Source organism: Xenopus tropicalis, chromosome 1 (genome assembly GCF_000004195.4).
Source record: "Xenopus tropicalis strain Nigerian chromosome 1, UCB_Xtro_10.0, whole genome shotgun sequence".
Taxonomy (NCBI): Eukaryota; Metazoa; Chordata; class Amphibia; order Anura; family Pipidae; genus Xenopus; species Xenopus tropicalis.
This window is the reverse complement of record NC_030677.2, coordinates 181,225,981-181,247,982: the sequence shown is the minus strand read 5'-3', so window position 1 is coordinate 181,247,982 and position 22,002 is coordinate 181,225,981. Positions and strand designations below refer to the sequence as shown.

Sequence of the window (22,002 nt, the reverse complement as noted above, 5' to 3'; positions counted from 1 at the left end):
CAGATGTTTCTGTAGATACTGTCACTAGAAGATGAAATATTTAACTTGTGAAAATGATGAGATACCCGAAATATTTTTTGTGTGAATGCCTCATATTTTAGGTTTTAATAATGTATTCAAGGCAATTCAAATAGTCGTTTATTATGCATTTAAATTATATTATAATTATTATTATAATATAATTATATTGCATTTTAATAATGCTTGTTATAATAATGTGCTGCATATCTTAGCAGTGTACACACTATCTCTGTCACACATATTCCTAGATTCATTGTAAAGACATATGGTATCTGTAACCTTTTGAATGCCACACACCTTAAGGCCTCATTGACCCTGCAGACCTTTAGCTGATATGGTCAGTCTAAATTGTGTCGCTTTACTGTTTGGGCATAACAAACTGTATTACTGGCCTGTCTAGGGCAATATTTAGTAAGGCTGCTGAGCTGCTTGGGGATGTTATACATAAAGCTGAAAATGCTGTTCTATGTTAATATAGTATTATTTTTTCCACATTTAACTGAGATTTGTGATGCCATTGGGACTAAATTGTTTAGTTAAATTACTCTTTATTTTGTAAGGACAGTATTTCACCTTATGTCATAGTATGTGACATTATGTTACACGGGGTCTCAAATATCTTTGTTCAGGACCTCAAACATTAAATGGTTTTCTTCTGCAAACCTGCTAGCACTTATTACACATCAGTTCCCAACATCTGGCAAGGATCTGCTGGTCACTGTTCTGCAGTAGTGGAAATGTGGAGGTTGCTTATCCCTAACAGTGATAATTTACTTAGCACGAGCATCCATGGGAATGCATGTGGACGCAGTTGGCCAGGCAATTGGAAAGATGGCTCACAGCACACATTGTTCATGGGCACAAACCCCATCCCGCTTTTACAACTGTTGGGTTACTGGCCTTTTCTTTCCTCCCTTTAGCAAATAGAGAAAAATACACAGTCACAGTTAAAGGAGAAGGAAAGGCTAAGTCACTTGGGAGTGCCAAAATGTTAGGCACCCCCAAGTGACTTACATGACCTACCTTGTACCCCGGGCTGGTGCCCCTGTTAGGAGAAAACAGCACCAGCCCGGGGCACCTGTAGACACCGCTTCCTCCTTCCTTTGCGCGCTGCTGGCGAAATCCGTGGGCCGGCGCATGCGCAGTAGAGTGAAAAGCCGACTTTAATGTTTAAGTTCGGCTTTTCACTCTACTGCGCATGCGCGCGCAAGCGAGGAGGAAGCAGGTAGCGCCGGCAGCTGCCCCGGGCTGGTGCTGTTCTCTCCGTACAGGGGCACCAGCCCGGGGTAAAAGGTAAGCGTTCTAAGTCACTTGGGGGTGCCTAACATTTTGGCACCCCCAAGTGACTTAACCTTTCCTTCTCCTTTAAAGGACATATAAACAACCCTCCACAAAAAATGTAATCAGTGAATGGCCTCTTTGAAATCTTTAAATATGTGCCACTCCTGTTGTTTAAAGGTTAATAGTTAGGCTGTAGCATCCCCTTAATCACGTAGGATTCCTTCTCCTCTGTAACCCACTTGTAGGGTTTACATGTCCTTTAAGAAGATGACACAGTAGTTATTTGCAAACAAGTTTGTCTTTTAGAAAGCAATTGATCATTGACAATTGTACTGGCTCTCTAAGGTTAGTTTTTTTCTGTATATTGTTTAGAAAGTCACTGATTACTTACCATTATTTTCAAGGGGAGTTACCTGTGACTGTTAGCCGTGGGTATGCTTATTGCATAAAAAGGGGAGCAGTATCATCTTCAATTGATTCTCATGTCTGTGTGATGTTTTGATGGGCAATTCAACACTTCTCCGTAGTTAAAAAATACAGGCAACCTGGTGCATAGTGCTTACCACTTCTTTTATTAATAAGTAAAGAATAGTATTTATTGTTTATTAGTTATCCTATCATCTTGCCATTTATTCATATAGTTTTCTTTTGTTTTCAGTTTCAGCCAGCTTAAGTACTCTCTGTAGACCGACCTTCCTGTCTACACAGGATTAATTTTCACTATCCACTTGTCCCATAAGCCGCTATGTCTAGATAATGTCTTTACTAAATCCTGCCCAGTGGTGTAATCTGTGTGAAGATGCTCAATGTGAAGACAGGAGGATTAACATGGAGTCATGTTCAAGTGGTTACTTTTTGAAAGTTTTTTAGTTCCAAGTTTCCTTATGGAAACTCTAGCAATACTAGAGTTAAAGATGTGATCACTAGAAGGAGGTAGTACTATAGTTGAGAGAGGCTGAAAATACCCTAATGTTTATTTCAGTTTTTCGTTTTAGAATAACATTGAAATTCCATTCATAGTTTTTTTTTTATAGTTAACCTTTTTTATTAAAGGAGAAGGAAAGGCTAAGTCACTTGGTGGTGCCAAAATTTTAGACACCCCTAAGTGACTTTAATCTCTTACCTTTTACCCCTGGCTGGTGCCCCTGTTAGGAGAAAACCGCACCAGCCCAGGGTACCTGTAGCGAGCGCTTCCTTCTTCCTTCTGTGTCAAAATCCCTGGGCCGGCGCATGTGCATTAGAGTAAAAGCCGACATTTTTGTTAAAGTTCAGCCTTTTCACTCTACTGTGCATGCGCAAGTGTGCGAAGAAGGAAGAGGAAACACGTGCTGCAGCTACGCCGGGCAGTTGCGGTTTTCTCCTAACAGGGGCACCAGCCTGGGGTAGCTGCAGCACGTGTTTCCTCTTCCTTCGCACGCTTGCGCATGCGCAGTAGAGTGAAAAGGCTGAACTTTAACAAAAATGTCGGCTTTTACTCTAATGCACATGCGTCGGCCCATGGATTTTGACACAGAAGGAAGCGCTCGCTACAGGTACCCTTGGCTGGTGCGGTTTTCTCCTAACAGGGGCACCAGCCCAGGGTACAAGGTAAGTGATTAAAGTCACTTGGGGGTGCCTAAAATTTTGCCACCCCCAAGTGACTTAGCCTTTCCTTCTCCTTTAAGTATGCACAGAGAGCTTGTCCAACTTTTAGATATGCCCTTCATAACTTAGAAAATAAAATACATAAAATATTGTCATAAGGTAAAATATTGTCTTTTATAGTTGCTTGTATCCAAAATACAATTTGCTCAAAGGAATGGGATCCCTTATTTGCAACCTCATTATCCAGAAAGCTCTGAATTACGAAACTGATTATGCAGAAAGCTCTGAATTAAAGGAAAGCCATCTCCCATAGACTCGATTGCAAGCAAATAATTCTAATTTTTAACATTAATTCTCTGTAATAATAAAACAGGAGCTTGTACTTGATGGTAACTAAGCTGGATGAATCCATATTGGTGGAAAAACAATCCTATTGGGTAGTTAATGTGAAATGATTTTTAGCACACAAGTTACAGAAATATCCCTAATCTAGCCTACCCAAGCTTCCTGAATAATATATCCTATACCTGTACTAATCTATATTGTGCCTGGGCTCAACCATCTGATTCTGTATAGGTCCAACCATCTGTTGCCTTAGGCCCCTCTATAGCAACCAATGTTACCTGGCAATCTTTGGTCTGTGGTGTCAGCCCATATAGACTGGCCTGAGCATGGTTTAAATGTGTATGCTCCATTACTATGGCTGATTGTGAGGTTGTCTAAGATTGATCAAGCTGTGATTAACAATGTCTTATTTTACATTTTCAAATTTTAGGAATTATTACAATATTTTTTAGTGGTGTCACTCTCTGGGTGCCAAACCTTATTCTGTAACAGAAAAAAAATAAATTAACCCATGTATTCAACCATTACCACCTCAACTTTCAAGGGCCTCACCTTTCTTTGTCAGGATACATTGTGACAGTGGGTTATTTCTCAAGCTAAATGGGGCAGTCAGGGAAATTAAAGCTGCTCCATGTTTAGTTCTTGCAACGTAGATAATCAGATTACCATAAAGCCTGCAAATGGACTTCTGTAAGCCAAAACAGTGACAACAAAGTGTAAATTATTTGATTATAATGGAGTCTATGGGAGATGGCCATTCTGTAATTTGGAGCTTTCGGGATGCTGTGTTTTCATATAACAGATCCCATACCTGGATTTATTTTGGTTGAGCTGGAAAAACAGATTTATATAGGTATACATTTCCCCTTCAAAGGAAACATTGCTCATAGTTAGTGATCATGGACAACTCCTTTATAAATAATCACTTAGGGGTAAACAGCTGGTCACATGTTTGGCAACAAGTTCTTATTTGTGCCTGCACCCGAATGAATGGAATACGCTCGGGTGCAGGACATGTAGCCGATATACGCATGAAAACGCGAGAGAATGCAAAGTCTCGCGTTTTCATGCGTATATCGGCTACATGTACCTGCACCCGAGCGTATTCCATTCATTCGGGTGCAGGCACAAGTAGCAGGCGTAGGGCTGCCATGAAGGTTCAAATGATTGCCATTCCAGATTGCCATTCCAGTAAAGCAGTATTAACATGAAAATGAAACAGAATGAAACATTAATGTACACTGCAAAAGTGCTCAGAAGAGTTCTCCAAGTTTAGTATGATTTATGCTTAGGATTTATATCCTCAATAAGTCAATATGGGGTTAGTACTTTAAAGCTGGAAATATTTTAGCAGGAAAAAAAGACCATCCATTGTTATATAGACCATGATTTTACTTTGATTTTTCTACTAAAATAAAAAAATATATTTATGATCCTATACAGGAAACAATTTAGTAAATTCTAACATTTGAAGGATAAATTTATTTGATTCTGTGACAACCACACTGAACATGTTATCTGAATGGAAATTATAGCAGAAATCTCGTTCATCCTATCCTGTGCTAGAGTATTTGGTGTGTAATTTAATTGCTTTTCTTTTGGCTTATGTTTATTTACAATCAAATCCCTCTCTCATAGTGGTTGTATATTTTACATGACCCTCTAGCAAAAAGACATGTAAACAGTATAATGTAATATTTTATTTGCACTAGTTAATATTTCAAAGCTCATAGTGCATAAATTCTACAGGTACTTTCTATGCGAAACATTCTGTAAATGGTGGAAGTTATAATTTGTAACACTTTGTAAGAATACAGACCTTTACACAACAAAAAGGGGAAGGAGAGTACATATGGCTAATGTACTTTGCTTTAAATCTAACTTTACTGGAATTCTTATCAGTGCTGCTAATCCTAGAGATTTTTAGCTTTGTATTGATCATTGAGGAGTCAGATGTTAATTCCAAGGATAGTTGTTTCAGCTTGGCAATCAAATGCAATTAGCAACCCTAAAATAGCAAAGATTACAGCTCTAAAATTGTACCAAAATAACTTCTGTGAATATAATTTTTAAAGGCCATGATGTGCATATACTGCTGCTATAAAATTAGCTTTAAAAGTTATTCAAACTAAGTGGGGCATTTACTAACGTTCATATTTTTTTTTCCACGATGCATATTTTTTGTGTATAAAAATGATGTGGTTATTTAACCATTTATTATGTGTATAGAGGTAGAGATTTTCAGATTTAGTTTTTTTTTTAAAAGACTATTTTAATAACTCGCTTAAGAGAAAATTATTTTTTTCATGGTTTCAAAAACCACGAAAATGAGAATGTTGATAAACTAACCTCCCCGTCTCAAAGATAATTATAACCTACGTATGTATAATTATAAATATAATAATTATAATATAATAATTATAATAATAATTATAACCTACGAAATGTATTTAGGGGAGATGTGTCAAAAAAAAAATATTATCTTTTTTTGGAGAAAACTTTTCTCAAGTTCTGTTGTTACTGGGTATTTATTATTTTTTTGTGTGATTTCAAAAACCTTTAAAACCACGAAAATAAGAATCTTGATAAACAGACTTCCCGTCTCAAAGATAAGTATGTCCTACATGTTAGAAATGGATTTAAAAATATAACAAAGGTACTGTGTTTGATATTTCATAAAATAGATGACCAAAATAGTTCCAAGTAAAATCCCTGCTTTGTCCCTATGGGTCCAAAAGGTCACACTTCAAGTCAGCACTTCACCATGTAAGAAAGAGAGTGATTTCTTGGGTTTTTTGCAGGTGGAGAGATTCACATCCCACTCTCTCTGGGTTAAGCAGTGGATTATTCAAATGTCTGTAACAGTTGAGGATTGAGTTTATCTACAGATTTCTTTATCTCCCTAATTCTTTGGCTTTAGTAATCTAAATTAAGCAATGTTAAAGGAAAAAAAAATCAGCTGTTAACTGATTTGCTATTGATGGACTTTTGAAGGAACAATTGCCTTACACAGTATCTTCTGAATAAACAAGCCATGTTTTAAATGAACTTACAAAGAATATTCTATGTTTTGTCAAATGGGGTTCGAAAGCCAACTCTGCTAAGTCTACTGCTGCTACTTAAAACAAAGTGTCATTGATAGCAAAAATGAGTTTTCTTCTTGTTATTCATTTTTTCCTTCCAAATTGCCTTGGTTGCAGGTGCCGACATTCTCTATTGAGGAGCAAAGAGCTAACTGTATTTTTTTAGTGAAGCTATCAGAGTGGGCTTTCTTTAATTTTAAGACTGTAGCCAAAAATGTTTTCTCTTTTATACATGGTTCATACAGTGTGTACATTTAAATCACAAGACAAAGATGCCTTGGCTGACATTTTTGAGAATATCAAGCAGAGCTCAGAAGAGCATAAGTGATGTTTCACTTTCCTAATAATACTGTACCTTACAAGTAATTTTATTTTCTAAAGCAATATATATTTTTCACTTGTCACGCTGGCATCAGAGTAAACAATTACTGAATATACAGTAGGACTTGAGATTTAAATTATATCGTTTTACCAGCGTGAGTAAAATGTGTGTCATTTTCCTGAATTGCTCCATGCAAAAATCTCTGGCATTTTAAAAACTGAATCAAATAAGTCATAAGCTTATATATTGTTTTGATCTTAAATGCATAATACATAACACTGTTATTTGCTTGGAGCTTTGAGTTATAACATAGTTATAGTCTTAATGTGGAATACTTTATTGATTCATTCTAATCTTTGGTAACTACAGAATTCCGATTTTGACACTTTAAAGGAGAAGGAAAGGCTAAGTCACTTGGGGGTGCCAAAATGTTAGGCACCCCCAAGTGACTTTAACCGCTTACCTTGTACCCCGGGCTGGTGCCCCTGTTAGGAGAAAACAGCCCGGGGCACCTGCAGCAAGCCTTCCTCCTTCCGTCTTCGCGCTGCCGGCGAAATCCGTGGGCCGGCGCATGCGCAGTAGAGTGAAAAGCCGACTTCTATGTTTAAGTTCGGCTTTTTCACTCTACTGCGCATGCGCACGCAGCGAATAAGGAAGAGGAAGCGCTCGCAGCTACCCCGGGCTGGTGCTGTTCTCTCTGAACAGGGGCACCAGCCCGGGGTAAAAAGTATGCGATTTAAGTCACTTGGGGGTGCCTAACATTTTGGCACCCCCAAGTGACTTAACCTTTCTTCTCCTTTAAGGCATATGTGTCAAACTCGCGGCCCACGGGCCACATCCGGCCCGGCGTGTAATTACAGTATATCTGTCCCGCGAGATCATTTTATCATTATTGTTTTTAATAATTAACACCATACTAGCTGCAGTATTGACAGTATTTACCTCAGCTAGTATGGTGTGCACAATACGAATATCCTCTGAACTAACAGTAATAATCCGGCTGCAGACTCGATCATTCTTGTAAATAACTTGTATATATTTATGAAATTGGTCCCTACACCTGGCAATACCAAATCATGCTCTTTAATTAATTGAACTATATAACCGAGAGTAAATGGTTATTACAATGAATTCAACGGTCCAAATTGAGTATGTTTAACTTCTATCGTTGATCAATTAATTTAGAACTCACTTGATGATTTTAAATAATTAACTATTTTAATGATTAATCAATAAAGGTTAAGTATTATGATTAAGTAAAGACAACTGAATGTGTGTTCAATAAATGTTTATCCTGTTCGGCCCGTGACCTAAAGTGTGTTTTGGATTTTGGCCCCCTGTGCAATTGAGTTTGACACCCCTGCTTTAAGGGAGATGTGTCAAAAGAAAAATGTATCTTTTTTGTGAAGATAACTTTTTTCAAGTTTTGTTGTTACTGGGTATTAATAAGTTATTACTTGAATATTCTTGAGCTTGAAAATACCCAACAGTATTTGTCAAGATTAGCACTGGGTTTAGGATTACTTTTGAGCAAAGTTGACCATACAAGGGAAGATTTTGTTGCCTCCCTTGGTTAACAATACGTGAGGAGACTTTTGTCATATCCTTGTCATGTTGCCTGTAAGATCATACATACATACATTAACCAATATGTTCCTTTTTTTACTTTCACATTTAACGTAACCCTTCAAAATAGGGATGAATCCACTATTTTGGCATTCGGCTGAACCACGAATCCTTTGTGAAAGATTTGGCCAAATACCGAATCCTAATTTGCATCTGCAAATTAAGCCAACAAAGGGGAAAAAAGAACCGCTCTCGCTCAGCTTCTGTTTTTATGTCATAAAAAGTCACTTGATTTTTAAGATTTGGATTCGGTTCGGCCAGGACCATGGATTCAGAAATCCTTAAGAAAAAGGCAGAGGATTCGGTGCATCCCTACTTCAAAATAAAAACATTAGTGCTGAACGTTAGTTTAATGATGATTATGTGATCATCCACTGAACAATTTTTTAAATATGATGGTTGAGATAATGTTGTCGAAACAATTGTAATTTTATGATGGTTTGTGCCCCATCAGTTAAACGATAAGTAGAACATTTTATTGGATCATCCAAAGATCATTCGTTTTGCACAACAAAATCTGCCATGTATAGCCAGTATAGTGCAGTGATAGAAAGTACAGTAATAGAAAGATTTACATTCAAATGCCGACATGCCCACTGGATTGCATGGATCTTAGCAGGTTTGAGCTTTGAAATTTTATCACTGGAAAACTGCTGGTGAGAAGAAGTGAAAAGAAAATAAAAAATTTAGTTTTGGTAAGGACGAATACAGTTTACATCATGATCTTTGATAAATCACCCTTTTTGATTTAATGTGTTGATCGTATGTATTGTTAACCTACAATATTATGACCTTTTCTGTTTGCTTTAAATGAACTGGATATTTAAAGATGACATCAGTTCAAATGTGATTAATTATATCACAATAACACAAAACAAAGCAGTTTTCCACATGTCAGTAAAAAACGCTAAGCTGAGGAAATAACTGTGTTGAAATAAATCATGCAACAGCAACATTGCAGGTGTTGGAAAATTCCCCAAGATGGAAGTGAACCAAATGATTAGAACTCCTCTGAAACATATTTCAAAAAAGTAGAGGAACTTTGTTGCATAAAAATGGCAATGAAGTGAGGTTACACTGCTGGATAGGTGATGATAGACCAGGAAATGCTTTGTAGTTTTATAAGGCATAAAGAATGTGTGTGTGTTCATAGAAAGGAGTTGAAGTGCAGGTGCTTCTTGAAAAACACAGTGATGTCAGTGTCACTATTTTTTTCCCAAAGCTATAGGAAGAGCAGAGTTACAAGCTGAAAAAAACTATTTTTAAGGAGAACTTTAAAAACACCAATGCAGGTAAAGGCTAATAAATATTTAAAAAAAAAAGGTGTATTAAAAAGGTACATTATTTAAAGGGTAAATAAAACTCATAGATCTTTACATGTTTATGTTTTGGTAATGTTTTATAGTTTTGGGGTTCTGCTTCTCATGGGAAATAGCCAGTGTTGGACTGGAATGCCAGGGGCCCACCAGAAAACCTTAGACTGTGGGCCCACTCTTCAAACTATTTTTCATCCACTTCCTAGTTTTTTATCTTTACATATTATAATCTATTCTTTTTTATATTTAGTTGATTTGTTCCCATAGAGAAATAGGAAATGACCATGATTTAGGGTAAATGGTTAGAAGCAGGAGGGCCCACTGGGAGTTTTCCTGGTATCCCTGTGGACATTGGCAATAGCTGATTAGTGGTTTTCTGGTTCCTTTCCCCTTGTGTCCTCAAGAAACACCCCAACTTGACACTCTTTACAGGTACATCGACCCTGGCAAAAGTGAGAATGTGGCCAGATCAGTGGCACCTCAGTGTGAACAGGGGTAAGAGGAGTCTAAGGGGATGGGCATAATAAGTGAAACCACATAATAACATACGCTTTTTGTGAGGAGGGAAACCCAGGGATCACCACAGTAATTATCTCTAAGGTAACAATCTTCACTGGACCATTCTTACTTTTGCTACACTACCTTGACACTAAAATTACCATTAAATCTGTTGTAAGTGCTGTTAATTAGTAATGATAATAATAATACATATACACACTGGGCTATATAGGCAGTAGAAGGGGATAGCCCTATTCCACACCCTAGCTAGTACTGCTTTTAAGTTCTTTCGCCTCTTTTTATGTTTTGTTATTTTTTCTGTTGAAAGGGCATTTATCTTTATCAGTTTAATAGTAACCTGAAAGACTTATAAAGTCTCTTCTTAGAACATGGTATGCCATTATTTACAAAAACCTAATTATTTAACTTGGAGTTGGGGGATCGATACAGGGTAGCACTTCAGTACAATTTCCCTGTTTTGTACCCATCAGTGTCTAACATAGTTTACATTAACCATTAGTTGTTCAATTATATCAACAAAGAAAGAAGAGAAAAGAAAATTTTGAAGAAAAAGAAGTCTTGTAAGAATTATTTAGAAATAATAGTTTTTTTCATTATAGCCTTTTAAGACAAATATGGAAAAAGGTGAAATCTGCAAAGTTACATCTTCACTGCCTTTTAAATAGACTTCTTAATTTCTCCATCTTTTTAATGAGATCCCTATCCCGCCATTTATTACTATTATGAGCAATCAAATCAAATCTTTGACACTTTTAAATATATGGTTAAAGTCTTAAAGTCTTAAAAAAACTGGAGCAATATCCTTTTAAACCAGTGCAAACATTTAAAACCTGAAGTGTAAACCTTTTCCCTGTGAAGCCTAACGAGGATGTGTACATGTTATGCATACAATCAAATAAACAGACGTGTGATTACAGTCTGGCACTTACTCAGAAGTTTTCAAGGTAATGGGAGAAACTATTGACTTAAAATCAAAGAAAACGTTCATGTAGGAAACTGATTATTTCATAACACATATTTGTGAAAATGTGACTTTTCAGCAAGAGTTTTTTGAGACACAAAAAAGGATGTTCATGGCTGGAAACTGCAGTTGTCTTGGAATTAACGAACAACCCATGTGTATTATTTAGTTTGATAGCAAAGTTAGCTCGATAGCTTAAAGTTTTAAAATATCTGGTTTGGTTGTTTATTATTTTCTTCTGTCTCTGTTTTATTGGACCCCCAAGCAAACCTGCCTTTATAGACCTGGAGTCAGGTCACTATATTCCTGTATCTTTTATATCTCTTAAAATGAATTCTGCTCACCATTGTGGTATGTGATACTGTCTTACATACACTGCATGTTTTTAAATGTCTGGCGTAATTGCAAAATGAGACATATATAAGTCTCATTCTGATCAAACTATGGTGAGCTTGCAGCAGATATGAAGAGAGTAAAGCTTTGTAATTTGTTGTAGTTGTTTGGCCTGGGAACATGGTTTGGAGGTTGCTCCAGTATCAGTGGTGTTGTGGCAGATAGGCTACCTGTCTGAATGTAACTGGACGTGACCAAGGTTGATATGGACATGGCATAAAATTGCTTGCTTTTCCAGGCAGGATCTTTGAAAAATTCCTGTATCGCCACATTCTGATACTTTTGTGTGTTGTCATTTTAGAATTTTCCTAATTAATTCAAATATTCAAAACATTTGAAAGCATTACCTGTAAGAGACCAAAAGGGCAATATTAATTATAGGACAATACCATAATGAAAAGGAAAAAACATTTCTATTCTTTTTTAAGTGTTTCTTATATTTATACTATTGGCTTAGGGGCGCATTCATGAAAACACGAGATCGAATCCCGAATGGGATAAATTTCGGATTGGATACGATAATTTCTTAAGATCGCAAATATCACGAATATGCTTACAAAAAAATCGTATTAGTCACGATAATATCGTATTGGCGATGCGAAAGTCAAGTTTGTATCCAAACGATCGTAAAATGCAGGAAAACCTTTCTGAATTTGATCCTTCTGTGCATGATTTTGGAAGCCTCCCATAGGACTCAATGGCACTCTGCAGCTCCAACCTGGCCCAAGGAAAGTCACGATACCAAAGCTTGAATGAATACAAAACTTTCGTACTCGGCGCGACAATACGATTTTGTCGCACAAATTTTGTCGCAAAGTACGGAAAATTAGCCGAAAATCGAATGCTCGGAGCGTTCGTGGATTAGTAAATGTGCCCTTTAGTTTTAAAAAATTTCTGGGTGGAGCTCCTAGACTCACTTTTAGATGGTTGGGGCCATGTGTTTATGTAGGGCTAGGGGAAAAAAACCTTTGTCTAAGGTTCTCTATTGGACCACCCAAACCCATTTCCTGCTAGAGTGGGTAGAATATGGTTACCACATCACCTGACACTTCAGGGACACATCTAATAAATGCATGTTGCCTTTTAATTAAACTGCAATCAATGTAGCCCTTCTAGCTGGATTTTCCAAAGGTGTCCTGAATTTTCAAGTGATTTTGTAACCCCTAGGTAGAAGTATAAAAATATGGGAGTTCAGTTCTAACCTTCAAAACCCTTTCCCTTAGCTGCAGCCACAGTGTAAATTGCAGTTGTACAAGGGCTTCTATTGTATATCCATTTGCCTTTATATAGTTACCAGTCTCATTAATTGTTTTCACTACACTTGAATTTTTCAATACACGTACAGTCTTGATTTACATTTTTTATGGCAACAATAAAAACCCTGATGTCTCTTGGCATAAATGCTTCCCTTACACACGAATGAGAAGAGTTTACCTGGTCAACATGACTGTTTTCACATTTTAGGCATCATTTTTTCTGGCACCTGGGTGAGAAGAGCACAGAGGTACAGATTTTCCCACCGTTAATAAATAAGTCCAAGTGTATTTCATTTATTATCTTACTCACAAGAGACTATGAATGTTTAAATTGTGCCGAATATCTCCACAGTGAATTCATAAGCTTCATGTCCAACAGTGTGCCATAAAGAGAACTGCTTTTCTTTATCACTTAGCTTGGAAAAGTGCTATGTTTTTGTATGAACCCATATTAGCAGGTTGCGGCATGTTTTTGAACTGATTATTTTGAACATTATTGAAGTGTTATATAAACAGTTATTTCTCTATAAATGGCCTAAACTATTTTAAATGTTTCCCAACTCAAACATGAAACCATTCTCTGTGTAATTCCCTTATATTTCTGGAAGATGTTACATTGTTATGTTTATGAGCATTTAACTAAAATGCTCTTTCTGTCTTACAGTGGCACATCACTACCATGATTTATTTTTCCTCCCCATAAACTGACATTTCTTTCATTTTTAAACCCTATAATCTACATACTTACAAGTAATTTTCTACTTCAGACAATTCCATTTTCCAAAGTCAAAGCCTACAACTAGTATTAAAGACATCTCTGAAGTTTAAGGTTATCGGGAGTGCTAGGAAAATTATGAGAGTTATATTTCAAAAAGGTCTTTTGTATAAGAGAACAAGCTTCCCATAGATATCTGCCTCCTCTTTGCTATTCTGCTCTGCTTTATCATTGAACACTTGAAGTTGTATGAATTTTGCAAGGTTTTAGAGGGCTTCTCTAGAGGCACTGATATGTAGAATTGTGCTTTTGTCACCAAAAAAATAAAAGCATCATAGACCATATTTTTATGCATAGTAAAACAAAGTGCAGAATGTGCTTTTTGGATGCAAATCACCATATTTTTTCTCCAAAATTCCAGCATTATAGTGGGTGAAATACATTGCAACTTCCAAGCAATGCTTCACTATGGATGCAAATTAGCATTTTGTTGGAGAAATCCCATGGCAAGCAGCATTAATACCAATATTAGCATCTTATTCCCTTTGGTGCTAGTCAGTACTGCCTGTCACCACTTTCAATGTGGTGATAATTCCAGGGCTCCCTTGCAGTGCATATTGCACCAAGTTGGCAGGAGCATGCATACATTCCAACATTTGAAAAATAGAAAGAGGGACAAAAAGAAATGCTGCACGTAGCATGGTGAAATATTTTGACCACACCCATTTTGAGACCACACAAATATGGCAGGTTGTTTAAAGTTTGAGCACATTTCTGGGGGGTTTGGGGTGGTTTTATGTGTTTTATATATATATATATATATATATATATATATATATATAAAACACATAAACACAGGGCTATAACACATATATAAGGCTTAATGGGTAAACAAAAAAAAGGCACTGGGAGAAGCTTAAAAATGTTGTGTGAAAAGTGGCGGTCATCCCAATTATTGCACTTCTTTTTTACACATCAAGCATCACCTGAAAAACTTGGCGCCTGATTTTATTCCCATTAAGCTTAAAGGAACAGTTCAGTGTAAAAACTGTTAAAATAGACTGTGCAAAATAAAAAATGTTTTCAGTATAGTTAGTGAGCAGATATCTAACATAATAGCCAGAACTCTACTTCCTGCTTTCAGCTCTCTAAGCTGTTAGCAGTCAGTAACCAATCAATGACTTGGGGGGGTTGGCATATAGAACATAACTGTTCAGTTAGTTTGCATTTGTGCTTACAAACTAACTGAACAGTTATGTCCCATGTGGCCCCCCTCCCAAAGTCTCTAATTAAGAGGTTAGAGAGCTGTAAAGGAGTAAGTGGAGTTCTGGCTATTATGTTAGACATCTGCCCACTCCATCCTTTATAGATTTCATTTTTGCCTAACTAACTATATTAGAAATATTTTTTATTATGTGCAATCTATCTGTTTTACCCAGTTTCATTTTTACACCGAACTGTTCCTTTAATTGTTAATGCCATAAAAATAATGTTTTACAATAATGGCTTTAAGATGGCGACCGGGCAGACCTTTATAAGGTCTACATTTATTTTACACAGTGTTATGCTATATTTCCATCATGAATAATACACTGCATAATCAATAGGCCCTTAGGGTTTATTATTTTTATTGTTATAGTTTTTGAGATATTTTGATAAATATTTTGTTTGCTACCAGGCTCATCCTACCTTTTTTCCTATTGCAAACATTTTAGCCTTGAAGCATTATATATTTTATGCATTTTGAATCATTCCTTTTTTTTTTTTTTTTTTTAAATATATGTACCATGGGACTCCGTCATTGATGTATGCAGCTATTTTGGGCAAATAAATATGCTATTAATTCACATTAGGGGGTTATTTTGCACAGATACTCCAGATGTTGGTCTTAAAACGGTTAGTGGAATATTTGACATCAATAACATTTTCTTTTGTTGTAAGTTGAAAAAAAAAACAGTATGAAAAAGACTGCTGAGCCCATATGTTTGTAGTTTAAAGGTTCATCCCTTATCTGCTGAGTATTTCTTTTCCCAGTGTGTTGTGGAGCATGTCTTTTGGATTTGCACCTGACACCTGATTTCAGCCTTTTAAAACATATCATACCATTACTTCTTAGCTATTCTCAAGCTATCTATTCTCAATGCTTTTGATCACCGTGGACACATTATTACCTAACATTGATTAGAAGCAACCTACAGTATATAATGTGTGTTTTTAATTTGTATGAAAGTGTTTCATGCAACTGTATGGTGCAGGCACTATGATAATGCCCAAAACCTTCAGCATGTACAGCAGCTCATGGCTCCACCGATGTCTTTCTTTAGGCCTGATATCATTCATGCCATGCATTGTAGGCAAGTTGGCAGTCTAGAAAACTAGTGTAATTTTTGAGCATGTGATTGATCACTGGCACAAGAGAATGTAGATGGTAAGAAGGAAAATGGATAGGGCTATACTAGGAATAATTGTGTATTTGCCCTGTGCAATGTCAGAAACTGCCTAAAACCCTTTAAAATGCAGTTGGTATGGATTTGTAATTTCAGATAACATTTATTTGATTATTATTTAAGGATAACTAAAGCTTAACTAAAGAAGTAGGGCAGAAATGTTGTGCATTATGTTTCCAGCCCAAGGTAACCACAGCCCTTTAGCAGGGAAGATCTGTGTAGATATCAGAATAGCACTCAATAGTAAGAATCCAAGTCTGGCTTGGGACTCCTCCAGTTACATGGGGGTAGGAAAACAGTAGGTTACCTGAAAGCAGTTCTAATGCTTAGCGCTGGCTCCTTCTGAGATGGCTGCCTACACACCAATATTATAGCTAAAAATATACATTTGTTGGATCAAGAATAAAATTTTAAAGGTGTCACTTTCCAGTCTCAAGACTTACAATTCAAGAAAGTTTGTGGTGCAGTTTAACATTCTCCATTGAGCAAATTATAGATGGAAGCCAACCATTCAGATTAAATATTAGAAAATCTTTGCCTTACTAGGGGTAAATGGGCATCCTAAGCATGGTTTAAATCCACACTTTCCTCTGCAGGAATAGCATTTCAGTCTTCATAAAAACACAAACAAAAACTAATGTAGATTGTAAGATCTTTTGGGCATGGCTCTCTTCACCTCTTGTATTGGTTATTGATTGCTTTATATGTTACTCTGTATGTCCAATGTATGAAACCCACTTATTGTACACCACTGCGGAATATGTTGGCGCTTTATAAATAAATGTTGTTAATAATAATAATGTGTAACCCCTAGAAGTATATTTGCCTATAATAATATGTACAATTTTCTCTCCATACTCATGTTTTACGTTATACTCATATAGTCCCAGTTAAGATGACCCTTTGGTCCCTTACAAACAGTAAATTGATGGACATTATTGTTTAGAATGTGTGACCCATCCCTAATTGGCATTGGGTGATAAAACAGTTTAAACAACAATAACATATGTGTTAATCATCCGCCCACCAGCAGTGATGGAGTCTGACTGGCTACTATTTGTTTACCAATGTGACACTCAATACCGGAGTCAAAGCTGCTGTACAAGCTATTCTGAAGCAAGTTAGGGATTTCTCTAGTCTTTTACGTTTTTCTTGTTTTTTTCTTTTAATTTTCTTTGTATGGATAATGCCTTTAGTCCTACACACTATATCACTGTATGAAAAAAAATCTTTGGAAAACATCTTTGTTAAAAGCAAGTAATGAGCTAAAGCTAAGCAAGATGCGTATTTATCTAGTATTTAATATCAGACTCTGATGATTCACCTCAAGATGATTCACAGGGAATTTTGGATTCTGACAAATACTGAGAAATCATCTATGGGTCATTTTTAGTTGCGCAGGTCTTTAAAGTCATATGGTGTATGAAAGTGGTTGTCTGACTTTAAAGTTCAAGTACAACTTTTGTCAGGGCCCCAGTTAGCACATAACAAGGCCCATTGGATGGGGCCAGTAACACAGTTTAGGAAACTGCATTACAGATTTGGAAAAGTGTGGGGATTTATCCAAATCAATAATTTATTCTTGTTTTTGGTGAATCTATGTTTTTTTTGTATTCTAGAGCAGTGGTCCTCAACCAGAGGCTTGGGAGCAACATGTTTCTCACCAGCCCCTTGGATGTTGCTCCCAGTGGCCTCAAAGCAGGTGCCCATTTTTGAATTCCTGGCTTGGAGGCAAGTTTTGGTTGCTTAAAAACCAGGTGTAATGCCAAGCAGAGCCAAGCAGTCCCTATAAGGACTGTAGGCTGACAGTCCTTATAGGGGCTACCAAATAACTAATCACAGCCCTTATCTGGCACCCCCAGGTACATTTTTCATGTTTGTGTTGCTCCCCAACTCTTTTTACATTTGAATGTGGATCAAGGGTATAAAAGGTTTGGAATCCCTGTTCTAGAGGCTAAGTTGCTCTACTAACATTTGCATTTTATTTGCAGTCATATCTTTATGGTGATTATATTACATGCCTGTAGAAGAACTGCAGTAAGGATAGGATGGAGAAAAAAATAAGAAAAATCTACATATCATCATACCCAGGAACAATATATTTTCTTCAGATTTCCTGGAAGAAAGATTTGGGAAATGGATTCGCAGTAGCACTCACTGATGGTAAATCTGCCTGGACTGGTGAGGGTAAGTACATCCTGGGGGGGGGGGGTCGCTTGAGGGGGCATCTTCTTGTGGACATACAATAAGAATCTTGACTATTGACTGGTTTGTCATAAACAGTGATGTATTGTATTTCAGTTTCTTTTTTTTTTTCTTTCTACTGTGCATTCTGTGATGGGCTTATGTGGCATGGGACTTGTGAGATTGAGCACCATGTGTTTATTGCTTAATATGTTACTAAGAGAAAGTTGATGGGTCAGCAACCTCACTTGGTTTAGGTCAGATTTCATGAAGTAATTTAGTGACATAGGTGTAAAAGTGCACATATGCGGTAGCCCTTGGCATAATTTATTTATGAGTTGTTTAGAGCTGTAAGACTTATAAAAATAAATGACCAATAGCTATGATTTACTGTATTTGTACATGTTTACATTTGTTTTATCAAATATACCCAAGAGACTTGAGTAGAGCACTCTTTAAAATAGTTAATCATTCAGATATATTGTGGCTGTAAAGTATAAGTACAAGAGATTTCTAATAAGATATTCTGCGTATAACTTAATGCTTTCCCCTGATTAGCAACTCACGAGGCCTTATAACCCTTCCAGTGTCCGACCATTTCTCTTAAGAACAGATGTGCGGCATAACAAGATTTGAAGAGACATGCCTAAAGACTAAAAACCCTTTTTTCCTTTGCTGGGACCCCTCTAATTGATAACATTTTTTGCATGTTACTGGCCATAAATCATTTTCTATAGAAAGACAAAAAAGGTAAGAAGAGAAATGCATGAATCAGAGATCTTGTCTGGAAATGTCTGCTCATCAGTCCTTTATAGATCTAACCCGAGACTGTAAAGCTAGGGCCACACAGACTATGAATCAGTTTGTTTCCTTTTTAGTCAAGTTAAATTTTGTTTGCATTATATGTGGTTTTGTCCATAGGAAGCAATTAAACCTATTGCCAGTTACAAGTAGTCATATGGTCCTGTCTTTTAAAGGGACAAACAGTGCTTTATTATTGCCTCATCTAACAGTTTCTTTGGGGTGGTCAGTAATGTGATCCTTTTGTCTTTCTGGCTTCCTCTTTTCACCATTTGCACCCTGGGAGCAATAGTGATGGCTTCTGAGGTCATATTTCAGACTATAAAGAGCTTAATGCATGTTACAAAGTTGAGAAAAACAGTGCCTTATTTAATATTTTTTAAGACATTGTCTACTATCGGCTAAATTTCATCTGTATTATCAAGCGCTAGTAAAAACTAAAGTGTGGTCTGTGTGTGTGGGTTTGGTCACAGCACTAACCTTGGTCATACTTCAAGCCCTTATTTAAAATGAAATGGGACAACTGCTAACAGCTTTAAAAAAATCTTGTAGTTGCTTTATAAGAGTCTGTACTTGTTTGTGCTTGTGCTAGGTGCAACTCTAGGGCAGATCTGTTAGTGAGCTTTTGGTGATATTTCCCATTGCAAACTGGGGTAGAAGAAAAAATTCTACTGTTAATTATTCTTTATGAAAATTGACAGCCAGCTTCAGCTTTAATACAGTTGCTCATTTCAACTTGTGAAAAGAAAATGTCCATTTGAGAATAAATATATTTTGACTCCTTAGTTAATAGTTGATTGTATCTGTAAAAATCCCATCTGTCAAATTTCTAGATAATCATGGAAGTGTCTTAACTAAAGGCTAAAACATAAACCAGTTCCTGCCAATGAACCCGTGTACTGAGCAGCCAGTTATTGTTCTGTTTGGCCATCCACAAAGACTGCAGAATAACATTTATCTGTTCATTCTAAATGTAAGTAAGAGAGAGCCACAGCCCCTTTACACTTCTAGATCTGATGATGCCCCATCCAACCACCAAAGAGAGATGATCTGCAGGTGAAAAGTACAGTCTGAACAAACCAAGGGCTATAACTTGGGATTCTAGAATTGCCAGTTTACTTACTCCATTGACTTCACCTGGAAAAATGTCATCGGTTCTGGCACGAAACACACTGTGATGCTTTTATGTCATCCTAATATATTACAGGACAGACAACTTAGTTTAAAAATAGGCCATGGCCTAAAATCTTCCAAATAAAAATCTGTGCTGTTCCAGACCATCCTGTGTGAAACTGTAAATATGATCTAGGATTTGTAAAAAGAAATATTATACAAATACTTAGAGCCTCGGTGAGAGTGTCTAAATCTGTATTACATTAACCCCAAGGGAAGATAATGAAAAATATTGTAATGAAATGTAACATCAGGTTTCTGTTTTTCTGGGTCATGAGAAAGACAAATCATTCCCTCCAATAACATCCTCCAAGAACAGAGTATAAGTGTGAAAGAATTTTTGAATTTAACTGTTATTTACATTATACAAGGCACAAATGGTAGTTTCCCCTGGTACTGAATACAGTATATTGTTAAAATATTGTTAAAGATATTAACAGGTAAGAGTGCAGTTAACTAAGCCCCTTGAATATCTCTGCAACAGTTTACAAGCTAGCAATATGTCCTTTTGGTCTGTGTTTTCCAACAGTCCTAATAAACACTGGTCAGTTTCCCATTATATGTGGTAAGGCGCTTAGTGCTGCCATTATGTCTAGCCTGTTAGTAAGCGAAGAGCTGTAAATCGCTGGGGTTATTTACTTATGCTGGGGGGCAAGAGTGTGCCCTAAGTTCTCACTTACAGGGCACTTCTGATTCTGGGCTTGCTGGTCTCTGCACTGTACCATGCATGTCTAAATAATGTACAAGGTATGGGGCAGGAGGGGGGATGCCTATGTGCCTCCCCTCGCTGCCCCTCACCAATACAGTGCTAACTAGCACAGTTAACACTGTGTAAGTAATGGGAGAAACAGGTCTCTGATCTCCTAAACAGGGCGTATTTATATGCCAGAATAATTTCAATTTGTAAGAAAAACAAAGCTCCTAATTAAATTTAAGATTTATTTTAGATTCAAAGGGGAACTCGGTCTTCCAAACAAAATTTGTTAAAGAGCCCACACATCACAGAAACCCCTAACATATCTATCACTGTAATCTTTTCCTTTTAAAAGTATGAATAAATAACATTTTTATATGTTGAAATCCAGCTTAAAAAAAACAGTTCTCTTTCTGCATCATTTGAAATCCTGGAAAGGAAAGAGGGACTAAAACATTGATTTTCCAAAATATAACAACTTAAGGACAGCATGCAGGAACTACATAACCCACAATGCATTGCACTTTGATGTTCCTTTCCTTACTGTCATTATGTGTGCAGGGAACCGTGGGATTTGGAGGATGCAGGCTGAAGGCAGGCTGAGGACAGTCGACTACTATTACAAGTTATTTGAGTAGTCAGTCAGATCAGCAGCAGAACAGGGGGCCAGGCTTAATTAACTGTTCCAAACTATATTATTACATTAAAAAATCATGAAAAAGCTGCCTATTTTTTAACTGATATATATGCATACTAGACAGAATCCAAAATCGACATAAATTGGCAAAATGGATTGACGTTTAACATTACTAAATCATAATTACATCTTTTTTTAAAATTTTAGATGACATAAAAGTAATAGACATTTCTTTACAGCAGGATCTTTAAGTATGCACATATATATATATATATATATATATATATGTATATTTATTATTTTTTTTTTTAATACTATAGTTTTTCCAGAAGATGTTACCCAAGAAGCAAAAGACATGGAGATGGAGAGGTCAAACTATGTTGACGAATTAAGGAAAGCTTTGATTATGACGACTTTACCAGCAAATAAATATAATTTTGATCTGTTAGAAGATGAAGAAAATCCTGAAATCTATCATTTTACATATGAGAAGAAACTAAAGGAAGTTGCAGTAAGTAAAATGTTCTCAAATCAAAATGTTTTTCTGCTAGTCACTGTCTATGCAAATGGTAGATATTTTGCAGCTTATATCTTTATGTAGCTAGAAGCTAACCCAGTGCACTGAAGGGGTTTACACACAGTCA

General features: G+C 36.5%; 1 protein-coding gene across 2 annotated transcripts in view; it reads left to right on the top strand.

Annotated features, from left to right (window-relative positions):
• The window catches only part of xrcc4 (X-ray repair complementing defective repair in Chinese hamster cells 4), a 151,971-nt gene that overhangs the window by 5,690 nt on the left and 124,279 nt on the right, over positions 1 to 22,002 (top strand). For both annotated transcript variants that reach the window (NM_001113080.2, XM_012970791.3), the window contains exons 2-3: positions 17,861 to 18,056; positions 21,679 to 21,869. In NM_001113080.2, the coding sequence (NP_001106551.1) occupies positions 17,918 to 18,056; positions 21,679 to 21,869 (330 nt within the window). In that variant the 5' untranslated portion in view covers positions 17,861 to 17,917. The remainder of the gene's footprint in view (positions 1 to 17,860; positions 18,057 to 21,678; positions 21,870 to 22,002) is intronic.